Source organism: Trachypithecus francoisi, unplaced genomic scaffold (assembly GCF_009764315.1).
Source record: "Trachypithecus francoisi isolate TF-2019V2 unplaced genomic scaffold, Tfra_2.0 Lachesis_group9, whole genome shotgun sequence".
Classification (NCBI taxonomy): domain Eukaryota; kingdom Metazoa; phylum Chordata; class Mammalia; order Primates; family Cercopithecidae; genus Trachypithecus; species Trachypithecus francoisi.
This window is the reverse complement of record NW_022681474.1, coordinates 3,914,208-3,939,394: the sequence shown is the minus strand read 5'-3', so window position 1 is coordinate 3,939,394 and position 25,187 is coordinate 3,914,208. Positions and strand designations below refer to the sequence as shown.

The window sequence follows — 25,187 nt, the reverse complement described above, 5'->3', positions numbered from 1 at the left end:
CTGAGCAGGAATATTCATCTTTATTTGGACTCCATGACACCCTTCCTATGCCCTTCACTTAATGTGAATGTATTATACATTGTTCCAGATTTGGGGGGAAAAAATCTCTTATGACATAAAATTGATAGGGAATGGGTTTACCAGAAAGGGCATACAAAACACACATACCCTAAGCTCCAAATGATTCACTTCTGCTTGGGTAAAGAGCTAATTGAATGAAAGAAATTAATTTAACACTTAAATTATACACCAATCATCTTTATTGGCTACAAACCTAAATTAGTTTTTCTTAAAATAGTAATATTTCACTTTTACTTTTTTTATTTCCATTAAAGCAACACCATTGTGCTGCAAAACTAACTCTATGCAATTAAGTACCTGATACATGTTTTCTGCTTTTAACAAGTGATAGAAAAGGTTATATCATCTCATTAAGAAAACATTTTCCTTAGACATTTTGTTTGATTTTGGTTTTCTGTTGAAAGAGTTACAGCAGATGGCTATTTCAAAGATTGGTTCTTTCTCCTTTCACAAGTCGAGCTCGAATCATCCAAATATCCTGGAAATAATACCAAACAGAGTGAGTTTATGGAACACTTCAATCTGCCCTCCATTTACCTTCAATTTCACCATAAGACAAAGTTGATTTCTAGCCTCTGTGAAAGGTTAAATAGGTTAAATAGGGAAACTAATCCCTGTAATAGTTATATTGATTAGTAAACAAAACAACTCAAATTAAGCTACTTAATCAACTCTTTTTGAAGAATTTTTTGGGGACACAATCTCACCCCATTGCCTCGGCTGGAGTGCAGAGGCTCACTGCAACCTCTACCACCTGGGTTCAAGTGACTTTCCTGCCTCAGCCTTCTGAGTAGCTGGGATTACAGGTGTGCACAACGATGCCCTGCTAACTTTTTGTATTTTTAGTAGAGACAGGGTTTCACTATGTTGGCCAGACTGGTCTCAAACTCCTGGCCTCAAGTGATCTGTCCGTCTCAGCCTCCCAAAGCCTCCCAAGTGCTGGGATTACAGGTATGAGCCACCACTCCTGGTCGACTTAATCAACTTCTAAAACAGTGTTAACTAAATTAAATCAGTGGTTACCCCAGCTGCTGTCAGTCCTGTTTTATTCAGGATATTTGTTGGTGCCAGGTAGCATAACTGGGTCGATGTCATGTCTGGTTACAGAACAAACAGTTCACTGCCATTTTTCTGCTTACTATTTTTTTTTTTTTTTGAGACAGAGTTTTGCTCTTATTGCCCAGGCTGGAGTGCAAGGGCACCATCTTGGCTCACTGCAAACTCTGCCTGCTGGATTCAAGTGATCCTCCTGCCTTAGCCTCCCAAGTAGCTGGGATTAGAGGCATGCACCACCACACCTAGCTAATTTCGTATTTTTAGTAGAGACAGGGTTTCACTATGTTGGTCAGGCTGGTCTCAAACTCCTGACCTCAGGTGATCCGCCTGTCTCAGCCTCCCCAAGTGCTGGGATTACAGGCGTGAGCCACTGCACCCGGCCTGACTACTCTCATGTTACTCGTCTGAGCCATTCTGAGTGTTCTGTTCCTGATGAGATGATAATAGTGAACATGGTATCAAGGATTACTGCTTTGTTTGGTGGGTTTTTTTTTCCCGCTTTGACCTTAATAAAATAATTTAGATGTTCTTATTTCTTGGTTCTTGTTTATTTTTGAGCAAACAGCAAGGTATGGTGGAAAGAATAATTTTCAAATTTGTCCTGACTCTGAAATCAAGCTTTGTCACTTAGATAGCTTAGATCAACCTCTGGGACTTGTTTTCTTGTCACTGATAGCATGGAGCTTATACTGACTGCCCCAATGGGTTTTGGTGAAGAAAATAAGAAAATGAATATGAATGTGCTTTTATACTTTACCGAGAACTACGTAGCAGAGGTTACTACTGTTATTCTAAATATAACTTACAGAGTAATTAAGCTAAACGTGGGAGGTATTCATTTAGCAAGAACCTTGACAAACCTCAAACATAATGTATATATATTTGTTCTCCCTTAAAATTTAGGATGTTAGCTCAAAGCTCCAGTTGACAAAATGTATAGGCATTTTAGGTACTGAACAAAAAGAGAGGAAGGACAAGAATTTCTAGGACCTGCAAATGCAAAATCAGAGCATTTTCAGAGATGGGACACATTTCCAGGTTCTAAAGGGAGAAACAAGATTCCTTTTTTTTTTTTTTTTTTTGACAGTCTCTCTCTGTCGCCCAGGCTGGAGTGCAATGGCGTGATCTCGGCTCACTGCAAGCTTCTGGGTTCAAGCCATTCTCCTGCCTCAGCCTCCCAAGTAGCTGGGACTACAGACGCCCGCCACCACACCCGGCTAATTTTTTGTATTTTTGGTAGAGACAGAGTTTCACCATGTTAGCCAGGATAATCTTGATCTCCTGACCTCGTGATCTGCCCGCCTCGGCCTTCCAAAGTGCTGGGATTACAGGCGTGAGCCACCGCACCCGGCCAGAAGCAAGATTCCTGAGCTGCAAAGGTATTTCAGAAGATGATTTCCGATGGCATGGTAGCATGGCACTGGTGCACAGGGACCTACAACTGGCTGAGGAGCCCGCAGTTATCACTGCACTCAGTCTATCTGGGGGCGTGCATGCATTTATGATGATCTAATGCAAATTTAAAAAACAGAATCAGGCCGGGCGCGGTGGCTCAAGCCTGTCATCCCAGCACTTTGGGAGGCCAAGATGGGCGGATCACGAGGTCAGGAGATCGAGACCATCCAGGCTAACACAGTGAAACCCCGTCTCTACTAAAAATACAAAAAACTAGCCGGGCGAGGTGGCGGGCGCCTGTAGTCCCAGCTACTCCGGAGGCTGAGGCAGGAGAATAGCGTGAACCCGGGAGGCAGAGCTTGCAGTGAACTGAGATCCGGCCACTGCACTCCAGCCTGGGTGACACACCACTATGCCCTGGCTAACTTATTTATTTATTTTTTTGTAGAGATAGAGTCTTACTGTGTTGCTCAGGCTCAAATTATTTGTTTTTAACCCATGGATATTCAGTACTGCTGATCATTATAGACAGATTATCAATCAAGGCAAATAACAAGCATATTAACTTTGTAGGATATGCACATTTCAACCTCTGAACCAAGAAGCTGATTCTGTTTTTTCTTTTTCTTTTTTTTTTTTTTTTTTTTTTGAGACGGAGTCTTGCTCTGTTGCCAGGCTGGAGTACAGTGGCACGATCTCAGCTCACTACAACCTCCAATTCCCTGGTTCAAGTGATTCTTCTGCCTCAGCCTCCCAAGTACCTGGGATTACAGGCATGCGCCACCAGACCCAGCTAATTTTTGTATTTTTAGTAGAGATGGGGTTTCACCATGTTGACCAGGAAGGTCTCATCTCCTGACCTCATGATCTGCCTGCCTTGGCCTCCCAAAGTGCTGGGATTATAGGCGTGAGCCACCGCGCCCGGCCATAAATACTCTATTCTATACTCATGAACATGGCCTATGATTGGATCCCAAACCTATAACTTCCGTTCTATCCCTTCAGAGGGCTCTTTTTTTTTTTTTTTTTTTTTTTTTTGAGACAGGGTCTCACTCAGTCACCAGGCTGGAATGCAGTAGTGCAATCACACCTCACTGCAGCCTTGACCTCAAGCTCAAGTGAGCCTTTCAACTCAGACTTCTGAGCAGCTGGGACTACAGCTATGCTCCACCCCACTTGACTAATTTTTATTTTTATTTCTTTTTCAGTAGAGATGGAGTCTCAGTGTTTCTCAGGCTGGTCTCCAACTCCTGCGCTCAAATGATTCCCCTGCTTTGGCTTCCCAAAGTGTTGGGATTACAGGCATGAGCCACCATGCCCTGCCGGAAGGCAAGGTTTTGTCTTTCATTTTCTCTCATCTAAATCTGTGGTTCTGCTTTCCTTCACTGCCCTGTGTGAAACAGGATGGCCTGTACATCTTTGGACAGCCCAAAGACACAAAGAAGCAGCAGGAAGTTCTCAAGTCTCCTGCACGGGGACACAAGTGTAAATGGAAATTCCATTGTCATTTTTGGTGGGGGCTCAGCCATGCCCCTAAAATGAATCTAAACCCAAACACTATATACTGTCCAATAAATTAGGTATGAGAATGATGAAGCATCTGAAGAAAAGAAACACCTGAGGTTTTTACCTTGCTGTTGTATACACACATACCTTCAAGTCTGTGCTGTTTTCAGCTCCATAGAATTTGTTTGCTATCCCTACAACTTCCTTCTCAATGTTTTCTTGACTGGTGCCCTTCACATCGATGTAGTGGCAATCGGCACTGGCGAAATGGCAGGAAATTGCCTGTGCAAAGTGAACAAATTGATATTGGAGAAAAACATCCCATTAATAACAGCGACCAAGCAGGGAGTCTTTCTTTTAGAAAGTCAATTATTTCACTCAGTGTTTTGATTTCTAAATGGAAAGTCAGGTCCATTGCGTCCTGTGTCAATCTCTTTGTAACTAAGCCTCTCTTTGTTTCCAGCTAAAAGTTAATTGAGACATTTCAAAAGATCATTAATCAGATGTGACATTTATTTTTGAAAAGTATATACAGGAGAGGGAATGGAATTATGTCAGCAAGAGGTCTCTAGTTTTTTTTTTAGCATTTGATTTTCCTAATGAATGGATATCCGAAAGTCTTAAAAAGGACTTCACTCCATGGCAGTTTATCTCAAAAGTTAGTTACCTGGTCCAATTTGGGATGGATTGTTATTTCAGTGGCAATAGATTATGAAAAGAACTAGGCCGGGCGCGGTGGCTCACACCTGTAATCCCAGCACTTTGGGAAGCCGAGACGGGCGGATCATGAGGTCAGGAGATCGAGACCATCCTGGCTAACACGGTGAAACCCCGTCTCTACTAAAAAATACCAAAAACTAGCTGGGTGAGGTGGCGGGCGCCTGTAGTCCCAGCTACTCAGGAGGCTGAGGCAGGAGAACGGTGTGAACCCGGGAGGCGGAGCTTGCAATGAGCTGAGGTCCGGCCACTGCACTGCACTCCAGCCTGGGCCACAGAGTGAGACTTCGTCTCAAAAAAAAAAAAAAAAAAAAAAAAAAAAAGAACTAAAAATACTTGAGAAAGAAAATAATGCAGATGTCTTCTCTCAAATCAAAAGGACATTTAAAAGCCAATATCATTGACATATATTACCCTTCTTGCTTCCTTCTGAGGGTAAGGATGAAATTACTTGGTTCTCCCTATTTTAGAAAAAGTTATAAACAGATCTAAGATCCAAGGCAATCGTTAAAACTTACTTTTTTTGTCACAAGTGATCACACTTGTCAGAAAGACTTTCTACTTTGCCCTAAACAACAAATGTCTAGAGAGTGGCGTCACAAACCCCATTACCTCGTAAGCCCTGGTGCCATACGGCACTGTAACAGAGCCCAAGGCAAAGGGAAAACATGCACCCCTATATCTGTATCTTTATGTAATTATAGTAATATTTTTCCAGAACATTAAAGTCATTAAGCCTGGGCATGGTGGCTCATGCCTGTAAGTCCAGTACTCTGGGAGGCCAAGGCAGGAGGATCACTTGAGGCCAGGAGTTCAAGACCAGCCTGGGCAACATAGCAAGACCATGTCTGTACAAAAAATGAAAAAATAAAATTAGCCAGGTGTGGTGGTGCATGTCTGTTAGTCCCAGCTTCTCAAGAGGTTGAGGTGGGAGGATGGCTTGAGCCATCACACACACCTCAAGAGTTCCAAGCTGCAGTGAGCTATGACTGCGCCACTGCACTCCAGCCTGGGCAAAAGAGCGAGATGCTGTCTCAAATAAATATATAAATAAATAATAACAAATTTTAAAATAAAGGCATTAAAAAAATTGGGCCAGGCAAGGTGGCACACATCTGTCATCCTAGCACTTTGGGAGGCCAAGGCGAGAAGATCACTCGAGGCTAGGAGTTCAAGACCAGACTGGCCAACATGGTGAAACCCCATCTCTACTAAAAAATACAAAAATTAGCTGGATGTGGTGGCGTGTGCCTGTAGTCTCAGCTACTCAGGAGGCTGAGGCAGGAGAATCGCTTGAACCTGGGAGGCCGAGGTTGCTGTGAGCTGAGATTGCATCACTGTACTCCAGCCTGGGCAACAGAGCGAGGCTCCATCTCAAAAAAAAAAAAAAAAAAAAAATGGAAAATTGCAAAGTCAATATATTAAAACTCACAACATGATTTGCGTCATTGTGCCTGCACCTCCCTACTTGCACAGCTCTGAAGGTTGCACTAGTGTGGGGTCTAATACTGTCTTTTGGCATTGTGCGCAGCCAATACATTGGGTATTTTGCATTAACTTTGATTTTTTTTTTTTTTTTTTTGAGACGGAGTCTTGCTCTATGGCCCAGGCTGGAGTGCAATGGCACAATCTCGGCTCACTGTAAGCTCCGCCTCCCAGGTTCACGCCATTCTCCTGCCTCAGCCTCCCAAGTAGTTGGGGCTACAGGCGCCCGCCACCACGCCTGGCTAATTGTTTTTTTTTGTATTTTTTAAAAGAGACAGGGTTTCACCATGTTAACCAAGATGGTCTTGATCTCCTGACCTTGTGACCCACCTGCCTCGGCCTCCCAAAGTGCTGGGATTACAGGTGTGAGCCACTGTGCCCGGCCTAATTTCGATTTTTTAAAATTTCACATTAAAATATTACTAAACTCGATTGCAGAGGTTTTTTTTGGCATGCCCTTAAATTTTACCCTTGAGGAGAGTGCCCCAACTTGTCCCACCCTAATCCTGACCCTGATGAGGCTGGTGGAAATATGAATGAATGGAAGACGAAATTTGGCCCCTAACCCGTGGCTTCGGGAGACAACAGTGAATTTTTTTTTTTTTTTTAATAGAAGCAGGGTCTCGCCATGTTGCCCAGGCTGGTCTAGAACTCTTGCCCCCAAGTGATCCTCCCACCTCAGCCTCCCAAAGTGCTGGGATTACAGGCATGAGCCACTGCACCTGGCTTTCATAATCAATATTGACAAGGTTAGGATCCTGAGGTCACCTGGCTTCTTACTGATAAGAGCCCAAAAAGATCAAGGTAAGCAAATATATTTCCTGGTAAATAAATAGGACTAAAGTCCAGGTTGGTTAAAAGTCACAAATCTTGGCCGGGCGCGGTGGCTCACGCCTGTAATTCCAGCACTTTGGGAGGCCGAGACAGGCGGATCACGAGGTCAGGAGATTGAGACCATCCTGGCTAACACAGTGAAACCCCGTCTCTACTAAAAATACAAAAAATTAGCCGGGCGCGGTGGCGGGCGCCTGTAGTCCCAGCTACTCGGGAGGCTGAGGCAGGAGAATGGCGTGAACCCAGGAGGCGGGGCTTGCAGTGAGCTGAGATCCGGCCACTGCGCTCCAGCCTGGGCGACAGAGCGAGACTCCGTCTCAAAAAAAAAAAAAAAAAAAATCACAAATCTTTAAAATGTTAATGCAATTACATTAAAATTTTATTCAATTAATTTGAATTAAATGAATTAAATGCAAGTGTTGTTTCTAACCCACGCATCTGCAGCAGGTGCGGCAACGTGAATGCTCACCTTCCGGAATCCCTGGGTTTTGTTCTGACCAGACCCATGGATGAGCAAAGGATGGAAGAAAACGGTGTCTCCCTTCTCCATCACCAGGTGCACGCGAGCGTTGTTTTCCTCGTAGTCCTGGATCCCATGGAACATTTTGTTAACTCCCCCCTAGAACAAGAAGCAAGCCAAGTCTACGTTTGAGGGGGTACCATAATTAAAAACATTGTCAGTGGTTCATCAGGGAAAGCAACCATCAGGGAAAGAAATGTCTAAATTAAATGCTTACTTTTTTCAGTACACAAAAGCCTCTCAGCTATCTGGTTTTTAAGAGTTACATGTTGGCCGGGCACGGTGGCTCACGCCTGTAATCCCATCTCTTTGGGAGGCCAAGTTGGGAGAATTGCTTATGCTCAGGAGTTCAAGATGAGCCTGTGCAACATGGCAAAACCCCATTTCTACAAAAACTGCAAAAATTAACCCGGTCTGGTAGTGCAAGCCTGTGGTCCCAGCTACTCAGGAGGCTGAGGTGGGAGGATCGATGGAGCCAAGAGGGGGAGGTTGCAGTGAGCCAAGATCACACCACTGCCCTTCAGCCTGGACAACAGAGCAAGACTCTGTCTCAGAAAATAATAGTAATAAAAAAAAAGAAGTCACATGTTGATATTAAAATCACTGATATTTTTGGAGCAAATGAACAATGTGGAATTTCCACCTGCCCTTCATGACTGCATTATACATGAAGAGCTAGCTTAGTTTTACCTTTTGTGGTCAATGCAGGCAACCAGCTATCTCTTAGGCATTTCCCGCCTAAATCTGTAAGTGTTCTCAGCGTGTTCTCCTCCTCACCAGAACTTTAAATAAATCCTTCATCTCATACTCAGGAGTGTCTCTGAGAAGCTATTTCCCCAAAATAGAGGGGAGAAAATGCTCAATGTTTCTGAGCTCAAAGACACTTATGTCACATCCAGAATAATGAAAGAATAGCAAATTAAAACACTGTGTTTGTTTGTAACTATTTCCCAAATTAGTTACTGCTTTAGGTAATGGGGTTATGTTTTATTAAAGAAATTGACGTGAGAAGCACCTTATGAGTCAGAATAAGGAAAGCAGACCATTCCTGTTCCTAAGAGCATCCTCAGTTCCTTTTGGTAATGACTACATCCCTCTTAGACAGTGCTGAGACTCTGACCCAGAGCCCTTCTCTCCTGGCTAGGGTGAATGTGTGACCCACACTAAACTAATCATACCTCCCACTCTGCATCTGAGCAGGGTAGCTGAGACTCCACACGCTCTTGAAGCCCTGCAAACCTTTCCCTTTGCATTCCATCAGCCAAAGCCCACTGCAGTTGCGTGCACCAAACTTTATCTAAACCTTAGCTTCACTGATGAGTTTCAAATGAAATGGTTTTATATTAGGATCCAGACACTCAAATATTTTCATTTGACACTAATTATTGATGCAAGAAATCTGAGACGTTCTATTATTATTATTATTATTATTATTACTATTACTATTATTATCATTGAGATGGAGTCTTGCTCTGTCACCCAAGCTGGAGGGCAGTGGTGCGATCTCAGCTCACTGCAACCTCCATCTCCCAGGTTCAGGCAATTCTCCTACCTCAGCCTCCCAAGTAGCTGGGACTACAGGCACTCACCACCAAGCCTGGCTAATTTTTGTATTTTTTGTAGAAACAGGGTTTCACCATGTTGGCCAGGCTGGTCTCAAACTCCTGACCTCAAGTGATCTGCCCAACGCGGACTCCCAAAGTGCTGGGATTACAGGCGTGAGTCACTGTGTCCAGACGAGGACAGGATTCTTAAACCATGTTCCTCATTTCCTATCGAACTACAATTCGTTCTCTGTGCTTTAACAATGGGGGCTCTTTCCGTTCACAGCATCATGGGTTTCCAGGATCTTTTCTTTTTTTCTTTTTTTGAGACAGAGTTTCGCTTTGTTGCCCAGGCTGGAGTGCAGTGGCATGATCTCGCCTCACTGCAACCTCCACCTCCCGGGTTCAAGCTATTCTCCTGCCTCAGCCTCCCAAGTAGCTGGGACTACAGGCGGGCACCACCACGCTAGGCTAATTTTGTATTTTTAGTAGAGACAAGGTTTCACCATGTTGGTCATGCTGGTCTCGAACTCCCGACCTCAGGTGATCCACCCACCTTGGCCTCCCAAAGTGCTAGGATTACAGGCATGAGCCACTGCGCCTGGCCCATGATCTTTTCTTTTTCTTTTGATTACAGGAACTTGCTCGGTCACCGAGGCTGCAGTGCAGTGGCACCAGCATAGCTCACTGCAGCCTTGAACTCCTGGGCTCAAGTGATCCTCCTGCCTCAGCCTCCCAACTAGCTGGGACTACACACATGCACCACCATGCCCAGCTAATTATTATTATTATTACTAGAGATGAGACCTCACTATGTTGCCCAGGCTGGTCGTGAACTTCTGGGCTCAAGCGATCCTCCCACCTTGGCTCCCACAGGATCTTCTCACCTTAGACCTAATGTGTTAATAGTCATCTCTCTGGTTTCTTCACTTCTAGACTCCTATACCTGCAGTGCGTCTTGCACCAGACCATGACATTATTGTCCTTGAAGAGCCGATTTGATCCCATCACTCATGAGCTCAAATGCATTTAACAGTTCCAAGCATCAACAGCCGAATGGATGAACAAACCGTGGTTCATGGTGCAGCCATGCAGTGGAATACTACTCAGCAATGGAAGGGAAAGAACTATTTTTGGCCAGGTGCGGTGGCTCACACTTGTGATCCCAGCACTTTGGTAGGCTGAGGAGGGTGGATCACATGGTCAGGAGATCGAGACCATTCTAGCCAACATGGTGAAGCCTCATCTCTAATAAAAATATAAAAATTAGCTGGGCGTGGTGGCTTGTGCCTGTGGTCCCAGCTACTCAGGAAGCTGAGGCAGGAGAATTGCTTGAACCAGGGAGTTGGACGTTGCGGTGAGCCGAGATCGCGCCACTGCATTCCAGCCTGGCGACAGAGTGAGACTCCATCTCAAAAAAAACAAAAACAACTACTGTCATACACAACAGCATCAACGAACCTCAAAATCACCATGCTGAGTGAAAGAAGCCAGACTGGAACAAAAAAATCTATGCTGTGTAATTACATGTCTATGACATTTTAGAAAATGCAAACTAATCTGTAGTAACAGAAAGCAGCTCAGTGGTTGCCTAGAGCAGGGAGAAGGATGGAGTATCTTGATTGTGGTGATTTCACAGGTATGTGTGTGTGGAAAATGACCAAATTATACATGCAAAATATGTACAATTTACATGACAATTATACCTCAATAAAACTGTTTTTTTTTTTTTTTTGAGACGGAGTCTCACTGTGTCGCCCAGGCTGGAGTGCAGTGGCCGGACCTCAGCTCACTGCAAGCTCCGCCTCCCGGGTTTACGCCATTCTCCTGCCTCAGCCTCCCGAGTAGCTGGGACTACAGGCGCCCGCCACCACGCCCGGCTAGTTTTTTGTATTTTTTAGTAGAGACGGGGTTTCACTGTGTTAGCCAGGATGGTCTCGATCTCCTGACCTCGTGATCCGCCCGTCTCGGCCTCCCAAAGTGCTGGGATTACAGGCTTGAGCCACCGCGCCCGGCCTTTTTTTTTTTTTTTAATTAAAAGCTGTTCAACTGGACGTGGTGGCTCACACCTGTAATCCCAGCACTTTGGGAGGCCGAGTGGGCAGATCACGAGGTCAAGAGATTAAGACCATCCTGGCCAAGACGGTGAAACTCCGTCTCTACTAAAAATACAAAAATTAGCCAGGCATGGTGGCTCGTGCCTGTAGTCCCAGCTACTCGGGAGGTTGAGGCAGGAGAATCACTTGAACCCGGGAGGCAGAGGTTACAGTGAGCCAAGATCGCGCCACTGCACTCCAGCCTGGCGACAGAGTAAGACTCATTCTCAAAAAAAAAAAAAAAAAAGCTAAAAAGAAAAAAGGTCGGCCGGGCGCGGTGGCTCAAGCCTGTAATCCCAGCACTTTGGGAGGCCGAGACGGGCGGATCACGAGGTCAGGAGATCGAGACCATCCTAGCTAACACGGTGAAACCCCGTCTCTACTAAAAATACAAAAAAAAAAAAAAAAAAAAAAAAGAAAAAAGGTCTTCAATCTTCCTAAAAAGTGTGAACTAAAAAGTTCCCATTCTCCCCCAAATAAACTGCAGACTTGTTAGTATAACAGTCTTTTCTTTTTTTTTTTTGAGACGGAGTCTCGCTCTGTCGCCCAGGCTGGAGTGCTGTGGCCGGATCTCAGCTCACTGCAAGCTCCGCCTCCCGGGTTTACGCCATTCTCCTGCCTCAGCCTCCCGAGTAGCTGGGACTACAGGTGCCCGCCACCTCACCCGGCTAATTTTTTGTATTTTTAGTAGAGACGGGGTTTCACCGTGTTAGCCAGGATGGTCTCGATCTCCTGACCTCGTGATCCGCCCGTCTCGGCCTCCCAAAGTGCTGGGATTACAGGCTTGAGCCACCGCGCCCGGCCAGTATAACAGTCTTTTCTAATCTGGTCCTAATGTACCTTTTTGGGCTCACCTCCTCTGCCGCTCCCCAAAATACACCCCCAGCCTCCAACCCATCTAGACTGCGAGCTCCCTGGGTCCTTCTCAGTTTTTGGTCAGGTTCAGGCTTGCCCTTGATCTTTTGCCTTCCCATGTAGACTCTTCCCTATGGGACATTGTACCCTGTCCTGCAAGACTCAGGTCAAACACCAGCCTCCCCAGATCCTTTGCTGGTCTCTCAGTTGAAAGGAGACAATCTCTCCTTCCTTACTCTAAGAGCCATCAGTTAGTGAGTAAGACTGGCTTGGTGCCTACCACACACATCTGGGGTCGAAGGGTTTATGTCTTACCTCTGCAGCTAGGCTTTACAATCTCGGATCCTATACAGTAGCTACCCAAGCACCCCACCTTGGCTGGCTTTCAAACACGTGTTGAGGCCAGGTACAGTGGCTCATGACTTTAGTCCCAGCACTTTGGGAGGCTGAGGTGAATGATCACCTGAGGTCAGGAGTTCGAGACCAGCCTGGCTAACATGGCAAAACCCCGTCTCTACTAAAAATACAAAAATTAGCTGGGCGTGGTGGTGCACACCTGTAGTCCCAGCTACTGGGGAGACTGAGGCAGGAGGATGGCTTGAACCTGGGAGGTGGAGGTTGCAGAGTTGAACAAGACACTGTCTCAAAAAAAAAGAAGCGGGGGGGGGAGGTTTTTGAAAAAAATAGGTGTGATGAATGGTTTCTCTGACATCCTTGAACTTTCTCTGATCCTCACTGCAAATCTTAGGACAGTGTTTTGCTCAGAAAGGAAATGCCATCTCATTTGTAAGCTCTTTAGAGATACTGATGTGAAACAGAAACCGCGAAGGAGATTCGGATCAAGACTCAGCCGCCGGGCAGACCTACCTCCCACTTGGGGTAATCGTGCGGCTTCAGGGAACCCTTGTGTGTTCCTGGGAGCACAACCAGACAACCATTGTTCCGGTCGATGTGCTCCATTGCCGTCCAGGCACAAACGATGAGATTGCTGGGCCTGAAGGGGAAATAGTGCAGGTCCTGGTGCAGGGGATGACGGGACGTCTTCTTGCCTGAAAAGAAAATCTGCTATTAAAGGATGCTCAAGGCCAGGTGCAGTGGCTCACGCCTGTAACCCCAGCACTTTGGGAGACTGAGGCAAATGGATTGCTTGAGCCTGGGAGTTCAAAACTATCCCGAGAAACATAGTCAGACTCCGTTTCTACAGGAAAAAAAAAACAAAAAACTAACTGGGCATGGTGGCATGCACCTGTAGTCGCAGCTACTTGGGAGGCTGAGGTGGGTGTATCACCTGAGCCTGGAGGTGGAGGCTGCAGGAAGCTGTGATTGTATCGCTGCGTTATAGCCTGGGTGACAGAGAGCAAGTCCCTGTCTCAAAAATAAAACAAAAAAAGAAAAACAAAAAATGCTCGTCTCAGAATTCTTATCCTTTGCCTGAAAAAACAATGACCTGTCCTCATAAGAACCAAACAAATGAAATAATGCTAGAGAAAATCAGCCCCTTGGCCGGGCGCGGTGGCTCAAGCCTGTCATCCCAGCACTTTGGGAGGCCGAGACGGGCGGATCGCGAGGTCAGGAGATCGTAGACCATCCTGGCTAACACGGTGAAACCCCGTCTCTACTAAAAACTACAAAAAACTAGCCGGGCGAGGTGGCGTCGCCTGTAGTCCCAGCTACTCGGGAGGCTGAGGCAGGAGAATGGCGGGAACCCGGGAGGCGGAGCTTGCAGTGAGCTGAGACCTGGCCACAGCACTCCAGCCTGGGTGACAGAGCAAGACTCCATCTCAAAAAAAAAAAAAAAGAAAATCAGCCCCGGAGAGATAAACACCAAATTGAAAATCAACACAGTGGCTCCACACCTTCAAGCCCTGCACTCCCTTCTTCTGGGTTGCTGGTAGCTCAGTATGTATGCACACTATTTTCCAGCAAGTGGTACAACATCATCATCTCTGTTGTGCTTTATTCGTTTGCCACTCTGGATTGGGCACGGCATCTAGCATGTAGTAAAGTGTTCAAAAACCAGTTGCATTAATTACATTGAAGAGAGTGATATGGAGTCAAGTTTGAAATCCCCTTTGAAGTGGCTGATGTCAAAAAAAGTTCTAGGCTGCATGTGGTGGCTCACACCTGTAATCCCAGCACTTTGGGAGGCTGAGGCAGACAGATCTCTTGAGGTCAGGAGTTTGAGACCAGCCTGGCCAACATGGTAAAACCTCATCTCTACAAAAATACAAAAATTAGCCGGGCATGGTGGTGCACACCTGTAGTCCCAGCTACTTGGAAGGCTGAGGGCTGAGGCAGGAGAATCGCTTGAACCCCAGGTTGCAGTGAGCTGAGATTGAGGCACTGCACTCCAGCCTGGGCAACAGAGCAAATCTCCATCGGAAAAAAAAAAAAAAAAATTCTCTAAGAGGTCCTCACTCCCACGACTATAGTCATTCAGTGCCATGTCCATTCAGAGTGCTCATGACCACAGTGACATTTTCCCCTGGTTTGCTCCCTGAGCCTGGCTCCCGAACACCTGATCTCTGCAGGGATGGGGACCTGGTAATGCTAAGCCGCCTTCTATCACATAAACCCCTCCCGGTGATCAGAAGGAAGAAGAGGCAGAAAGGATAGGGGACTATCTCATGGCTGATTTCTACTGCAGGCACAGAGGAATTCCCCAGTGTGGTCCACGTGATCTGCACTAGAATCTCTGGACTTGAACTCCTGGGCTCAAGCCATCCTCCGCACTCAGCCTTCTGAGTAGTTGGGACCGCAGGTGCACATTCACGCCCAGCTTGGGGAAGGTTATTAAAATACAGAAACCTGGGTTATATTTCTGCCAGTGAGGTCTTAGATTCTACATTTTAGCAAGCACAAGACCAGGCGCAGTGGCTCACACCTGTAATCCCAGCACTCTGGGAGCCCAAGGCGGGTGGATCATCTGAAGTCAGGAGTTTGAGACCAGCCTGACCAACATGGCGAAACCCTGTCTCTACTAAAAATACAAAAATTAGCCAGGCTTGGTGGCACGTGCCTGTAATCCCAGCTACTTGGGAGACTGAGGCAGGAGAATCAAGAATCGTTTGAAACTGAGAGGTGGAGGTTGCAGTGAGCCGAGATCACGCCATTGCACTCCAGTCTAGGCAACAAGAGCAAAACTTCATCTCAAAAAAAAAAAAAAAGACAACTATGGTTTGTGACTCATAGTAACAATTTTAATTGTGTTAGTAATAATAATGTCTTCCTATAAGGAATGTAAGAATCCATACTATCACAGCTAAAAAGAGCTGATCAAGCTTAGAGACACTGAATGGCAGGAACCTTTGATATATGAAGAGTTATGTCCGTTAAACTGTATTTTTTGGGGAGCCAGACATCTGAAAATTCAGCAACAGTCCTTCAGTTAATATCTGAAATCATTACCACATTTCACTGTTGTTATAGTGTAAGTTATTTTAAGACTTACTCATCCAAAGTTTGACAGTTATAGACATGATTATAGTTAGACATCAGCTATTATTTTATTATTTCATTTTGTTTTATTTTATTTATTTTTTAGAGATGGGTTCTCACTTTGTCACCCAGGCTGGAATGCATGCCATTATAGGTTCACTGCAGCCTTCAACTCATGGGCTCAAGTGATCCTCCCACTTCAGCCTTCCAATAGCAGGGACTACAAGTGCACACCACCATGCCTGGATATTCGTTAATTCTATTTTTAGAGACAGAGTCTCACTATGTTGCCCAGGCCACTCTCAAACTCCTGGCCTCAGAGATCTTCCTCCCTCAGTCTCCTAAAATGCTGGGATTACAGGCATGAGTTACTGCACCCAGCCAACCGTACACATTTTAATGAAACCTTTTTTTTTCTGCTTCTCCCTTACAATTACCAGAATCTGGAGGTTTGTTTATCAACATTGTGTGCATGGCCATGATATTAGGTCCAGTGAAGCACTCCACATATTTCAGAATCTAAGAAAACAAACAAACAAAAACAAACCTTGTGGGAAATCAGAAGTATTAGCAACTGGTACAAAGTGCAGCAGCTATCCACACAAGAACCAAGAAGTCAATAGTTTAAGAACCAAGTGATATTTCACAACTCTGCAAACAAAGTATCAATAACCCAGCCACTGGAAATCATTCTAAATCTATAACACGGAATTAAATGGGCTTTTTCTGGGCTAGCTGGGAATGAAATCATTTTTTTTTTTTTTCTACAAGAAAGATGGGAGCTTTGACGAGATATCAATACAGATTTCTTGCCAACCCAAGCCGCAGAGGGTTACCCAGTGGGAAGGCAGCTTCCTCTTCCTCGCTGGAGCCTCTGCATATGAAGATTCCCATACAATTTGCAGCTGTCATGAGTAGCCCGGAAGAAAGCAGAACAGTGGCTTGGAGGACATTTGACAATCAGGGACGCTTGGCACTTGACAACTCATTACTGGGAACCAGGAGGTGACGGGAAACAGGGAAGCAAGAGTGAACAGGCAAAGCAGATCCCAGGTGTTAGATGAAACATGTTAAACCAGTAATGACATGGGTCCCAGTGGCCGAGGGACACCGCATTATGAAGAAAAGGCTAGCATGGGAACCCATGACAGGGAGAGCTGGTTTAGTCATGGGGCCTGGGAGCTGGGCTGCTGCTGCCTTGTGCACAGAACCCAGCAACGGACTGGGGAAAAGCAGAAACGGCTCAACACTGAGGTCCGGCGCAGTAGCTCACACCTGTAATTCCAGCACATTGGGCAGCTGAGGCGGGTGGATCACTTGAGGTCATGAGTTCAAGACCAGCCTGGCCAATATGGTGAAACCGCATCTCTACTAAAAATACAAGAATTCGCCAGGCATGGTGGCGCGTGCCTGTAATCCCAGCTACTTGGGAAGCTGAGACAGGAGAATCACTTGAACCCGGGAGGCGGAGGTTGCAGTGAGGCAAGATCACACCACTGCACTCCAGCCTGAGCAGCAAGAGTGAGACTCCATCTCAAAAAAAAAAAAAAAAAAAAAAAAAAAGCCCATGATACTCAAATTTTGATTCCACACAAAAAAAAGACTCCAAAAAATGAGCCACTTTCCACTGCTTCCTCACTATTTGATCTCTTGTGTATAAGGAATATTGGCAATTTGATTATGAAACCCTGGAAAGGTTATTAAAACCCTAGGAGTCAGGTACACACTTGCTTTTTATAAAGCCTGGTAGTTTTTGGCATTCACCGAGGCTGGGATTTTCTAAACCCCAGCCATTCAAGAGCCATCTTCACAACTTCTGACATAACTTGTACTGTTATTTAGCCAATGATCTCCCTACCCTTAGTTAACTCACTTCTTTTTTTTATTTTTTACTTTCATTTTTATTTTCTTGAGATGGAGTCTTGCTCTGTCGCCTAGGCTGGAGTGCAATGGTGTGATCTCGGCTCACTGCAACCTCCACCTCCCGGGTTTAAGCGATTCTCCTGCCTCAGCCTACCGAGTAGCTGGGATTACAGGCGTCCACCACCACACCCAGCTAATTTTTGTATTTTTAGTAGAGACGGGGCTTCACCAGGTTGGTCAGGCTGGTCTCAAACTTCTGACCTTGTGATCTGCCCACCTCAGCATCCCAAAGTGCTGGGATTACAGGCGTGAGCCACTGTGCCCGGCAGTTAGCTCACTTCTTATACTCAATCTTTTTTTTTTTTTTTCTTCTTTTTTTCCAATTCAGACAGTAGTCTCGCTATGTTGCCCAGACAGGTCTTGAACTCCTGACCTCAAGTGATTCTCCTGCTTCAGCCTCCCAAAGTGTCACTACAACTGGCCTTTTTATTTAATCTTGTCCTAATTAACAACATTCTTGAAATCATGAGTTTGGTAAACCGTTGAGTTTTTTCCAATACATTTAAAAATAAATATCTAACTATTAAAATAATTTATACCTCCTAAAATCATGGCACAGACCATCAGATACTGGTCCCACTCTTTAGAAATGTAGGAAATTGGCCAGGCTCAGTGGCTCATGCCTGTAATCCCAGCACTAAGGTGGATGGATCACGAGGTCAGAAGTTCGAGACCAGCGTGAGCAACATGGTGAAACCCCGTCTCTACTAAAAATACAAAAATTAGCTGGGTGTGGTGGCAGGTACCTGTAAACTTAGCTACTTGGGAGGCTGAGGCAGGAGAATCACTCGAACCTGGGAGGCAGAGGTTGCAGTGAGCAGAGATTGCACAACTGCACTCCAGCATGGGCAACAGAGTGAGACTCTGTCTCCAGGAAAGAAAAGAAAATAAAACCCACTGATTTTACTCAATTCAACTCCTTTCCATATCCACCTCTAAGAGCAGTGATTCCTGGGCTCAAGCGATCCACCTGCCTCGGCCTCCCAGAGTGCTCGGATTACAGGAGTGAGCCACTGCGCCCGGCCAAATCAGTGGGTTTTACAGGCGGGCAGACACGCTGGCAATTAAACAGAAGCAAAGCCAGGGTGGTCTCTGACCTCAGGGAGAGTGCAGTATCTGAAGAGCTCCTTATCTTCCTGGAAATCCTGGACCTTCGTGGTCATCTTCTCACTTGGAGCATATTCCGATTTCGAAATGGTCACATCTCTCATTACTACTAATCCTAATGGTTTCACCTCCTTTCTGCAGATTTTTTCAAACTCATTCCTAGAAAATTTAATTTGCAAATGATGTCGTTACCACTGGCTCCAAGCACCTGCCCTGCCCTCTTCTGTGGAAAGGGTTGCAGACTTGAGGGGTGGTTTCTCTGCACTAAGTCGGCCTCCAGGTTGAGGTCCGGATGGGAATGCCTCCCATTCCAATGAAAAGCAGGAGAAACTGTCAGCCTAGAATCCACTACCAGAATTAAATCATTCCCTAGTTTAGCATACCGGTAGGGAAATCTTTTTATGATTTGGTTACATTGTAAATAATAATAGCAAACACTTCTGTAACACTTACCATGTGCCCAGCTCTATTCAAAGTGCTTTCCATATATTTCACCTTTAGTCGTAACAACACTAGGACATAAGCACTATTATTATCCCCATTTTACAGATGAGGAAACAGAGGCATGGGATGTGAAGTAAATTGCCCCAGGACACATAATATTAAGTGGTGGAGCTGAGACTGAAGCCCAGGCGTGGTGGCTCCCGACCATAATCCCAGCAACTGAGGAGGGTGAGGCCAGGAGTTCAAGACCAGTCTGGGCAACATAGTGAGACTCCCTGTCTCTAAAAACAAAGAAATAAAAAATTAGCCGGGTATGGTGGTGCACACCTGTGGTCCCAGCTACTCAGGACGCTGAGGCAGGAGGATCACCTGAGCCCAGGAACTTGAGGCTGCAGTGAGCTATGATTGCACCACTGCACTCTAGCCTACACAACAGAGTGAGGCCCTTTCTCAATAACAACAAAAAAAGTCAGTCTGGCACCAGAGCCCGTGCTTCTAAACACTTCCCAACAAACCAACTCATTAAAAAACATCTGTAAAGGCAGGAGTGAATCCACCTTGTATTCTCATTACATGCACACAATACATACTTTTGTAAAATAACAAATAGTGTTACTGTACCGAAAGCGTTGAATATCGGCATCAGGTACAAGATTTTTGATTACAAGAAACCCATTTTCTTCATAAAATTTTCTCTGTTCCAGGGTTAGAACATTATTATCCAGAGTATACCTAAAGGAGAAAAAGAATCCTAAAATAAGTTAAATTTTTTAATTACTGGCTAGGCACAATGGCTCACACCAGTATTCCTAGCACTTTGGGAGGCTGAGGCAAGTGGATCACTTGAGGTCAGGAGTTTGAGACCAGCCCAGGCAACATGATGAAAACCCGTCTCTACCAAAAAAATACTGGTTGTGCCACTCCACTCCAGCTTGGGTGACAGAGTGAGACCCTGTCTCAAAAAAAAAAAAAAATTTAAATGACTTCCTAAAAATATGTATCAAGAACCTGAGGCTAGGCGTGGGGGCTCACGCCTGTAATCCCAACACTTTGGGAGGCCGAGGCGGGTGGATCGCCTAAGGTCAGGAGTTTGAGACCAGCCTGACCAACATGGTGAAAACCGATCTCTACTAAAAATACAAAGTTTAGCCAGGCATGGTGGTGGGCATCTGTAATCCCAGCCACTCGGGAGGCTGAGGCAGGAAAATTGCTTGAACCTGGGAGGCGGAGGTTGCAATGAGCTGTGATCATGCCACTGCCCTCCAGCCTGGGCGACAGAGCAAGACTCCGTCTCAGAAACAACAACAACAACAACAACAACAAAAAACAAGAACCTAAGAAACGGTTCATGCTCTTCAATCCAGCATTTCTAAGACCAAGGAAATAATCTGAAAACTTAAGCTTTATGTTCAAAATGTTAACTATGGTCACCAAAAAAAGTACTTGAGTAAGCCGGGCACAGTGGCTCATGCCTGCAATCCCAGCTCTTTGGGAGGCTGAGGCAGGTGGATCACCTGAGGTTGGGAGTTCGAGACCAGCCTGACTAACATGATGAAACTCTATCTCTACTAAAAATACAAAAATTAGCGTGCCTGTAATCCCAGCTACTCAGAAGGTCGAGGCAGGAGAATCGCTAGAACCCAGAAAGTGGAGCTTGCAGTGAGCTGAGATCATACCAGTGCACTCCAGCCTGGGTGACAGAGCAAGACTCCATCTCAGAAAAAAAAAAAGTGCATTAGTGGAAGAAAAATTAACTACTGACACTATGTTCACTCAGTGGAATATGACTCAGACATTAAAAATTGAGGCCATATAATAGTGTGGACGGCGGGCATGGTGGCTCAAGCCTGTAATCCTAGCACTTTGGGAGGCTGAGGCAGGCGGATCACGAGGTCAGGAGATCGAGACCATCCTGGCTAACACGGTGAAACCTGTCTCCACCAAAAATACAAAAAATTAGCCGGGCGTGGTGGCAGGCGCCTGTAGTCCAGCTACTGTGGAAGCTGAGGAAGGAGAATGGCATTAACCCAGGAGGCAGAGCTTGCAGTGAACCAAGATCGCACCCCTGCACTCCAGCCTGGGCTACAGAGCCAGATTCTGTCTTAAAATAAAATAAAATAAAATATGAACTATGCTTATTATATAATAAAATATTATTACAATTATGTAAAACCAAGACACTATATGAAAAAAAAAAGCCTGCAAAGAAATATGCCGAAGCAATTTTTAACAGTGATTACCTTTAGTAATGGAATTAGGGATGATTTTTAAAAATTCCTTCTATTAGGCTGGGCGCGGTGGCTCACGCCTGTAATCCCAGCACTTTGGGAGGGCAAGGCCGGCGGATCACAAGATCAGGAGATCGAGACCACAGTGAAACCCCTTCTCTACTACAAATACAAAAACTTAGCCGGGCATGGTGGTGGGCGCCTGTAGTCCCAGCTACTCAGGAGGCTGAGGCAGGAGAATGGTGAGAACTCAGGAGGTGGAGCTTGCAGTGAGCCGAGATCGCACCACTGCACTCCAGCCTGGGCGACAGAGTGAGACTCGGTCTCAAAAAAAAAAAAAATTCTTTCTATTTCTCTGATGTTTCTGTAATGAATACATTTGATTTTTCAGATGAGAAACAAATTCAATAAATTTTATATTTTTAACTGTCCAGTTGATGCACTACAAGAAGTAACAAAATCCAAATACATGTACAGCATACCCATAAACTGAAATCACCCAACCTAGTCCTTAAGATTGGAATTGTGGTTGTATGAGAATATTTAGGAAGGTCAAGATCTTCCCCTTTAAAGGTGATTTAAGATAAACCAAAGATGCTAGTTAATATGTCCATATAACCAAATTACAAGCTTAGCTTTTTCTTTTTTTTTTTTTTTTGAGATGGAGCCTGGCTCTGTCACCCAGGCTGGAGTGCAGTGGTGTGATATCAGCTCACTGTAACCTTGATCCCCCCCCGGATTCAAGCAATTCTCCAGCTTCAACCTCCTGAGTAGCTGGGATTATAGGTGCACACCACCATGCCCAGCTAATTTTTGTATTTTTGTAGAGGTGGGGGGTTTCATGACGTTGTCCAGGCTGGTCTCGAACTCCTGACCTCAAGTGATCCACCCGCGTTGGCCTCCCAAAGTGCTGGGATTACAGGCATGAGCCACCATGCCCGGCCACAAGTTAATTTAAATATGATGTGTAATAACTGAATTTCTAAAAGTCAGATTATAAGGCTGGTGTGATGGCTCAGGCCTGTAATCCCAGCACTTTGGGAGGCCAAGGCAGGAGGATTGCTTTAGCCCAGGAGTTCAAGACCAACCTGGGCAACATAGGAAGGGCCCATCTTTATTAGAAATAAATAAATGTCAGATTATATGTTTTCCGATATTTTTCCTTCTTTCTGAATCTTGAAATACATACAGAAAATTAGTCAGTCTTCAAAATTTTCCACAATTGTACTAATTAGAATAAATCCTGGAAACAGGATTTGTATAATAAAATTCTAATCAGGTAACACGTGGTATATTATATCATCATTACCACTCATGAAACTTTTATATACATAATAGATTTCAAAATTAAAACTTAAACTACTTACTGGAATTGTTGAGGATGGAAACTGGCAGAGGAAATAGTCCCTGTAGTGGGATGAACTACCTAGGACGTGAATTAAGGCAAATAAAGTAAAATACAGAAGGCCAGGTGCGGTGGCTCATGCCTATAATTCCAGCACTTTGGGAGGCTGAGGCAGGCCGATCACTTGAGCTCAGGAGTTGGAGACCAGCCTGGCCAACACGGTGAAACCCCATCTCTACTAAAAACACAAATTAGGCCGGGAGCGGTGGCTCACGTTTGTAATCCTAGCACTTTGGGAGGACGAGGCGGGTGGATCACCTGAGGTCAGGAGTTTGAGACCAGCCTGACCAATATGCTGAAACCCCATCTCTACTAAAAATACAAAAATTAGCCAGGGATGGTGGCGTTCATCTATAATCCCACCTACTCGGGGGGCTGAGGCAGGAGAATCGCTTGAACCTGGGAGGCGGAGATTGCAGTGAGCCAAGATCACACCACTGCCCTCCAGCCTGGACAACAGAGAGACTCCATTTCAGGAAAAAAAAAAAAATACTACTACTACTACTAAGAAGAAGAATACAAATTACACTCGGGAGGCTGAGGCAGGGGAATCGCTTGAACCCAGGAGGCGGAGGTTGCAGTGGGCCGACATCGCGGCACTGCACTCCAGCCTGGCCACAGAGCAGGACTCTGTCTCAAAATAAAAGCAATAATAATAATAACAACAATAATAATACAAATTCGCCTGGCGTCGTGCCGCAACCCTGTAGTCCCAGCTACTTGGGAGGCTGAGGTGGGAGGATCTCTTGAGTCCAAGAGTGAGCCGAGATGGCACCAGTACTGCACTGCAGCCTGCGTGACAGAGTCCCTATTTCAAAAAAAAAAACCCAAAAAAGCAAAACTCTAGAAATTCCTTTTAAAGATCTCTTTTCTATCCGGTAACTGCAAGCAGTTGACATAGAATTGCATTGTTTCTTTAGCTTAATCGGTTACTTTCGGAATGTCACTCTCATCAATCAACGTGTTATCCTTTCTTTCTCTCTGTTTCTCTCTTCTGGAGCGCACTGGCCTTCACGGCTCACTGTAACCTTGGAGTCCTGGCCTTGGCCTCCAGAAGAGCTGGGACAAATAGGCAAGGCCTCTGTCCCCGCGCCAGTCCTCACCCTCTGTCCTTCCCTAAATAGTGTCTTTATATAACTCGGTGGCCATAGTCCAGCAGGGAGGCCGCCCTGGGCAACGCCTGCCTGGCCAGCTCCTGCCCGGAAGGGCACCGGCCTCTACCCTCCGGAGGGGGCTGGGTCACCGCCTGCCTGGGCCCCTTCCAGGCAACCTGCGCGCCTGTGCACCGTGCGCCTGTGACTGGACATCTCTGGGTGTCTGGACAGCTGCGGGAGTCACGTGCAGCCGGTGAAAGGACATCTCCACCAAGCAAGGAGCACAGGCCTCCAGGGATCCCGGAGAGCAGCGCGACGCGGCAAGTGCACCGCGCCCAGGGCGGCCGCGTGTGTCCTCGGGGGACGCAGCCTCCTCCCGGCTCCCCGGTTCCGGGAAGAGACGCGACCCAGGCGGGGACCCGGCGCGGGGCGAGGAGGCGCCGGGGCTGGGATGCGTGCGACCCCGAGGCCTCCACTCGGACTCGGGCCACCACTCAGGCCGCGGCGCCGGCGCCAGGTCCAGCCCGACACCCGCGCAGCTCAAAGGATACAACGGCCCCGGCCGAGGGGCGGCCGAGGTGGCCCAGTACGATCTGCAGGCGGGCGGCTGCGCGGGACTGCTCCATGGCGGCGGCGCGAGGACCCCCCCCCACTCCCGGCCTCGGCCGCATTTAGCTCCGCCCGCGGCTCCGCCTCCAGGCGCGGTCCGGGGCAAGACGCAGGCGGGGTTAGGGGCGGCGCCACCTCGCGGGCTGGGCTGCTGGGGCGCCCTAGTCCTCTAGGGTCCGCGCGCCGGGCAACCGCGCGGGGCTGACGTGCTCCCCACGCCATGATCCTTTCGTCCTTTCTTTTCTTTCTTTCTTTCTTTTTTTTTTTTTTTTTTTTTTTTTTTTTGAGGCGGAGTCTCGCTCTGTCGCCCGGACTGGAGTGCAGTGGCCAGATCTCAGCTCACTGCAAGCTCCGCCTCCCGGGTTCACGCCATTCTCCTGCCTCAGCCTCCCGAGTAGCTGGGACTACAGGCGCCCGCCACCTCGCCCGGCTAATTTTTTTTTGTATTTTTAGTAGAGACGGGGTTTCACCGTGTTAGCCAGGATGGTCTCGATCTCCTGACCTCGTGATCCGCCCGTCTCGGTCTTTCTTTTTAAAAAGAGACAAGATTTTGCTCTGTCGCCCAGGCTGGTGTGCAGTGCCCAATCATAGCTCACTGCAGCCTTGAACTCTTGGGCTAATTATAATTTTTTGTAGAGATGGGGTCTCCCTACATTGCCCAGGTGCGTCTCAAACTCCTCCCCGCCTCCTGCCTCGACCTCCCAAAGTGCTGGGACTACAGGCGTGAGTCATCGCCCCTGCCCCGCACCCTGTTTCTATTCCATCACCAGGACCCTCCCTGCCTCCCGGAGGCTCGGGGACCCAGTGACCAGGCCAAGGTCACCCAGTGACAAGTGGCTGGGCCAGGACC

The 25,187-nt window shown here is 46.5% G+C and overlaps 1 protein-coding gene across 3 annotated transcripts; it reads right to left on the bottom strand.

Moving 5' to 3' along the window:
• PHYH (phytanoyl-CoA 2-hydroxylase) lies at positions 1 to 24,442 on the bottom strand. Of its 3 annotated transcripts, none has more exons than XM_033208350.1 (9): positions 24,280 to 24,442; positions 22,597 to 22,655; positions 19,623 to 19,733; positions 18,548 to 18,716; positions 15,965 to 16,046; positions 12,957 to 13,138; positions 7,544 to 7,693; positions 4,186 to 4,320; positions 1 to 559 (listed from the first exon to the last, which is right to left on the bottom strand). In XM_033208350.1, exons 1-9 carry the CDS (start codon positions 24,397 to 24,399, stop codon positions 506 to 508), a joined length of 1,062 nt encoding a protein of 353 aa, XP_033064241.1. In that variant the 5' UTR covers positions 24,400 to 24,442; the 3' UTR covers positions 1 to 505. The 3 variants fall into 3 exon arrangements, with proteins under 3 accessions (XP_033064241.1, XP_033064240.1, XP_033064242.1); XM_033208349.1 differs by having other exon boundaries at positions 2 to 559; positions 15,959 to 16,046; XM_033208351.1 differs by lacking the exons at positions 22,597 to 22,655; positions 24,280 to 24,442 and adding an exon at positions 23,905 to 24,256 and having other exon boundaries at positions 2 to 559; positions 15,959 to 16,046.
• Between the last annotated feature and the right edge of the window lie 745 nt (positions 24,443 to 25,187).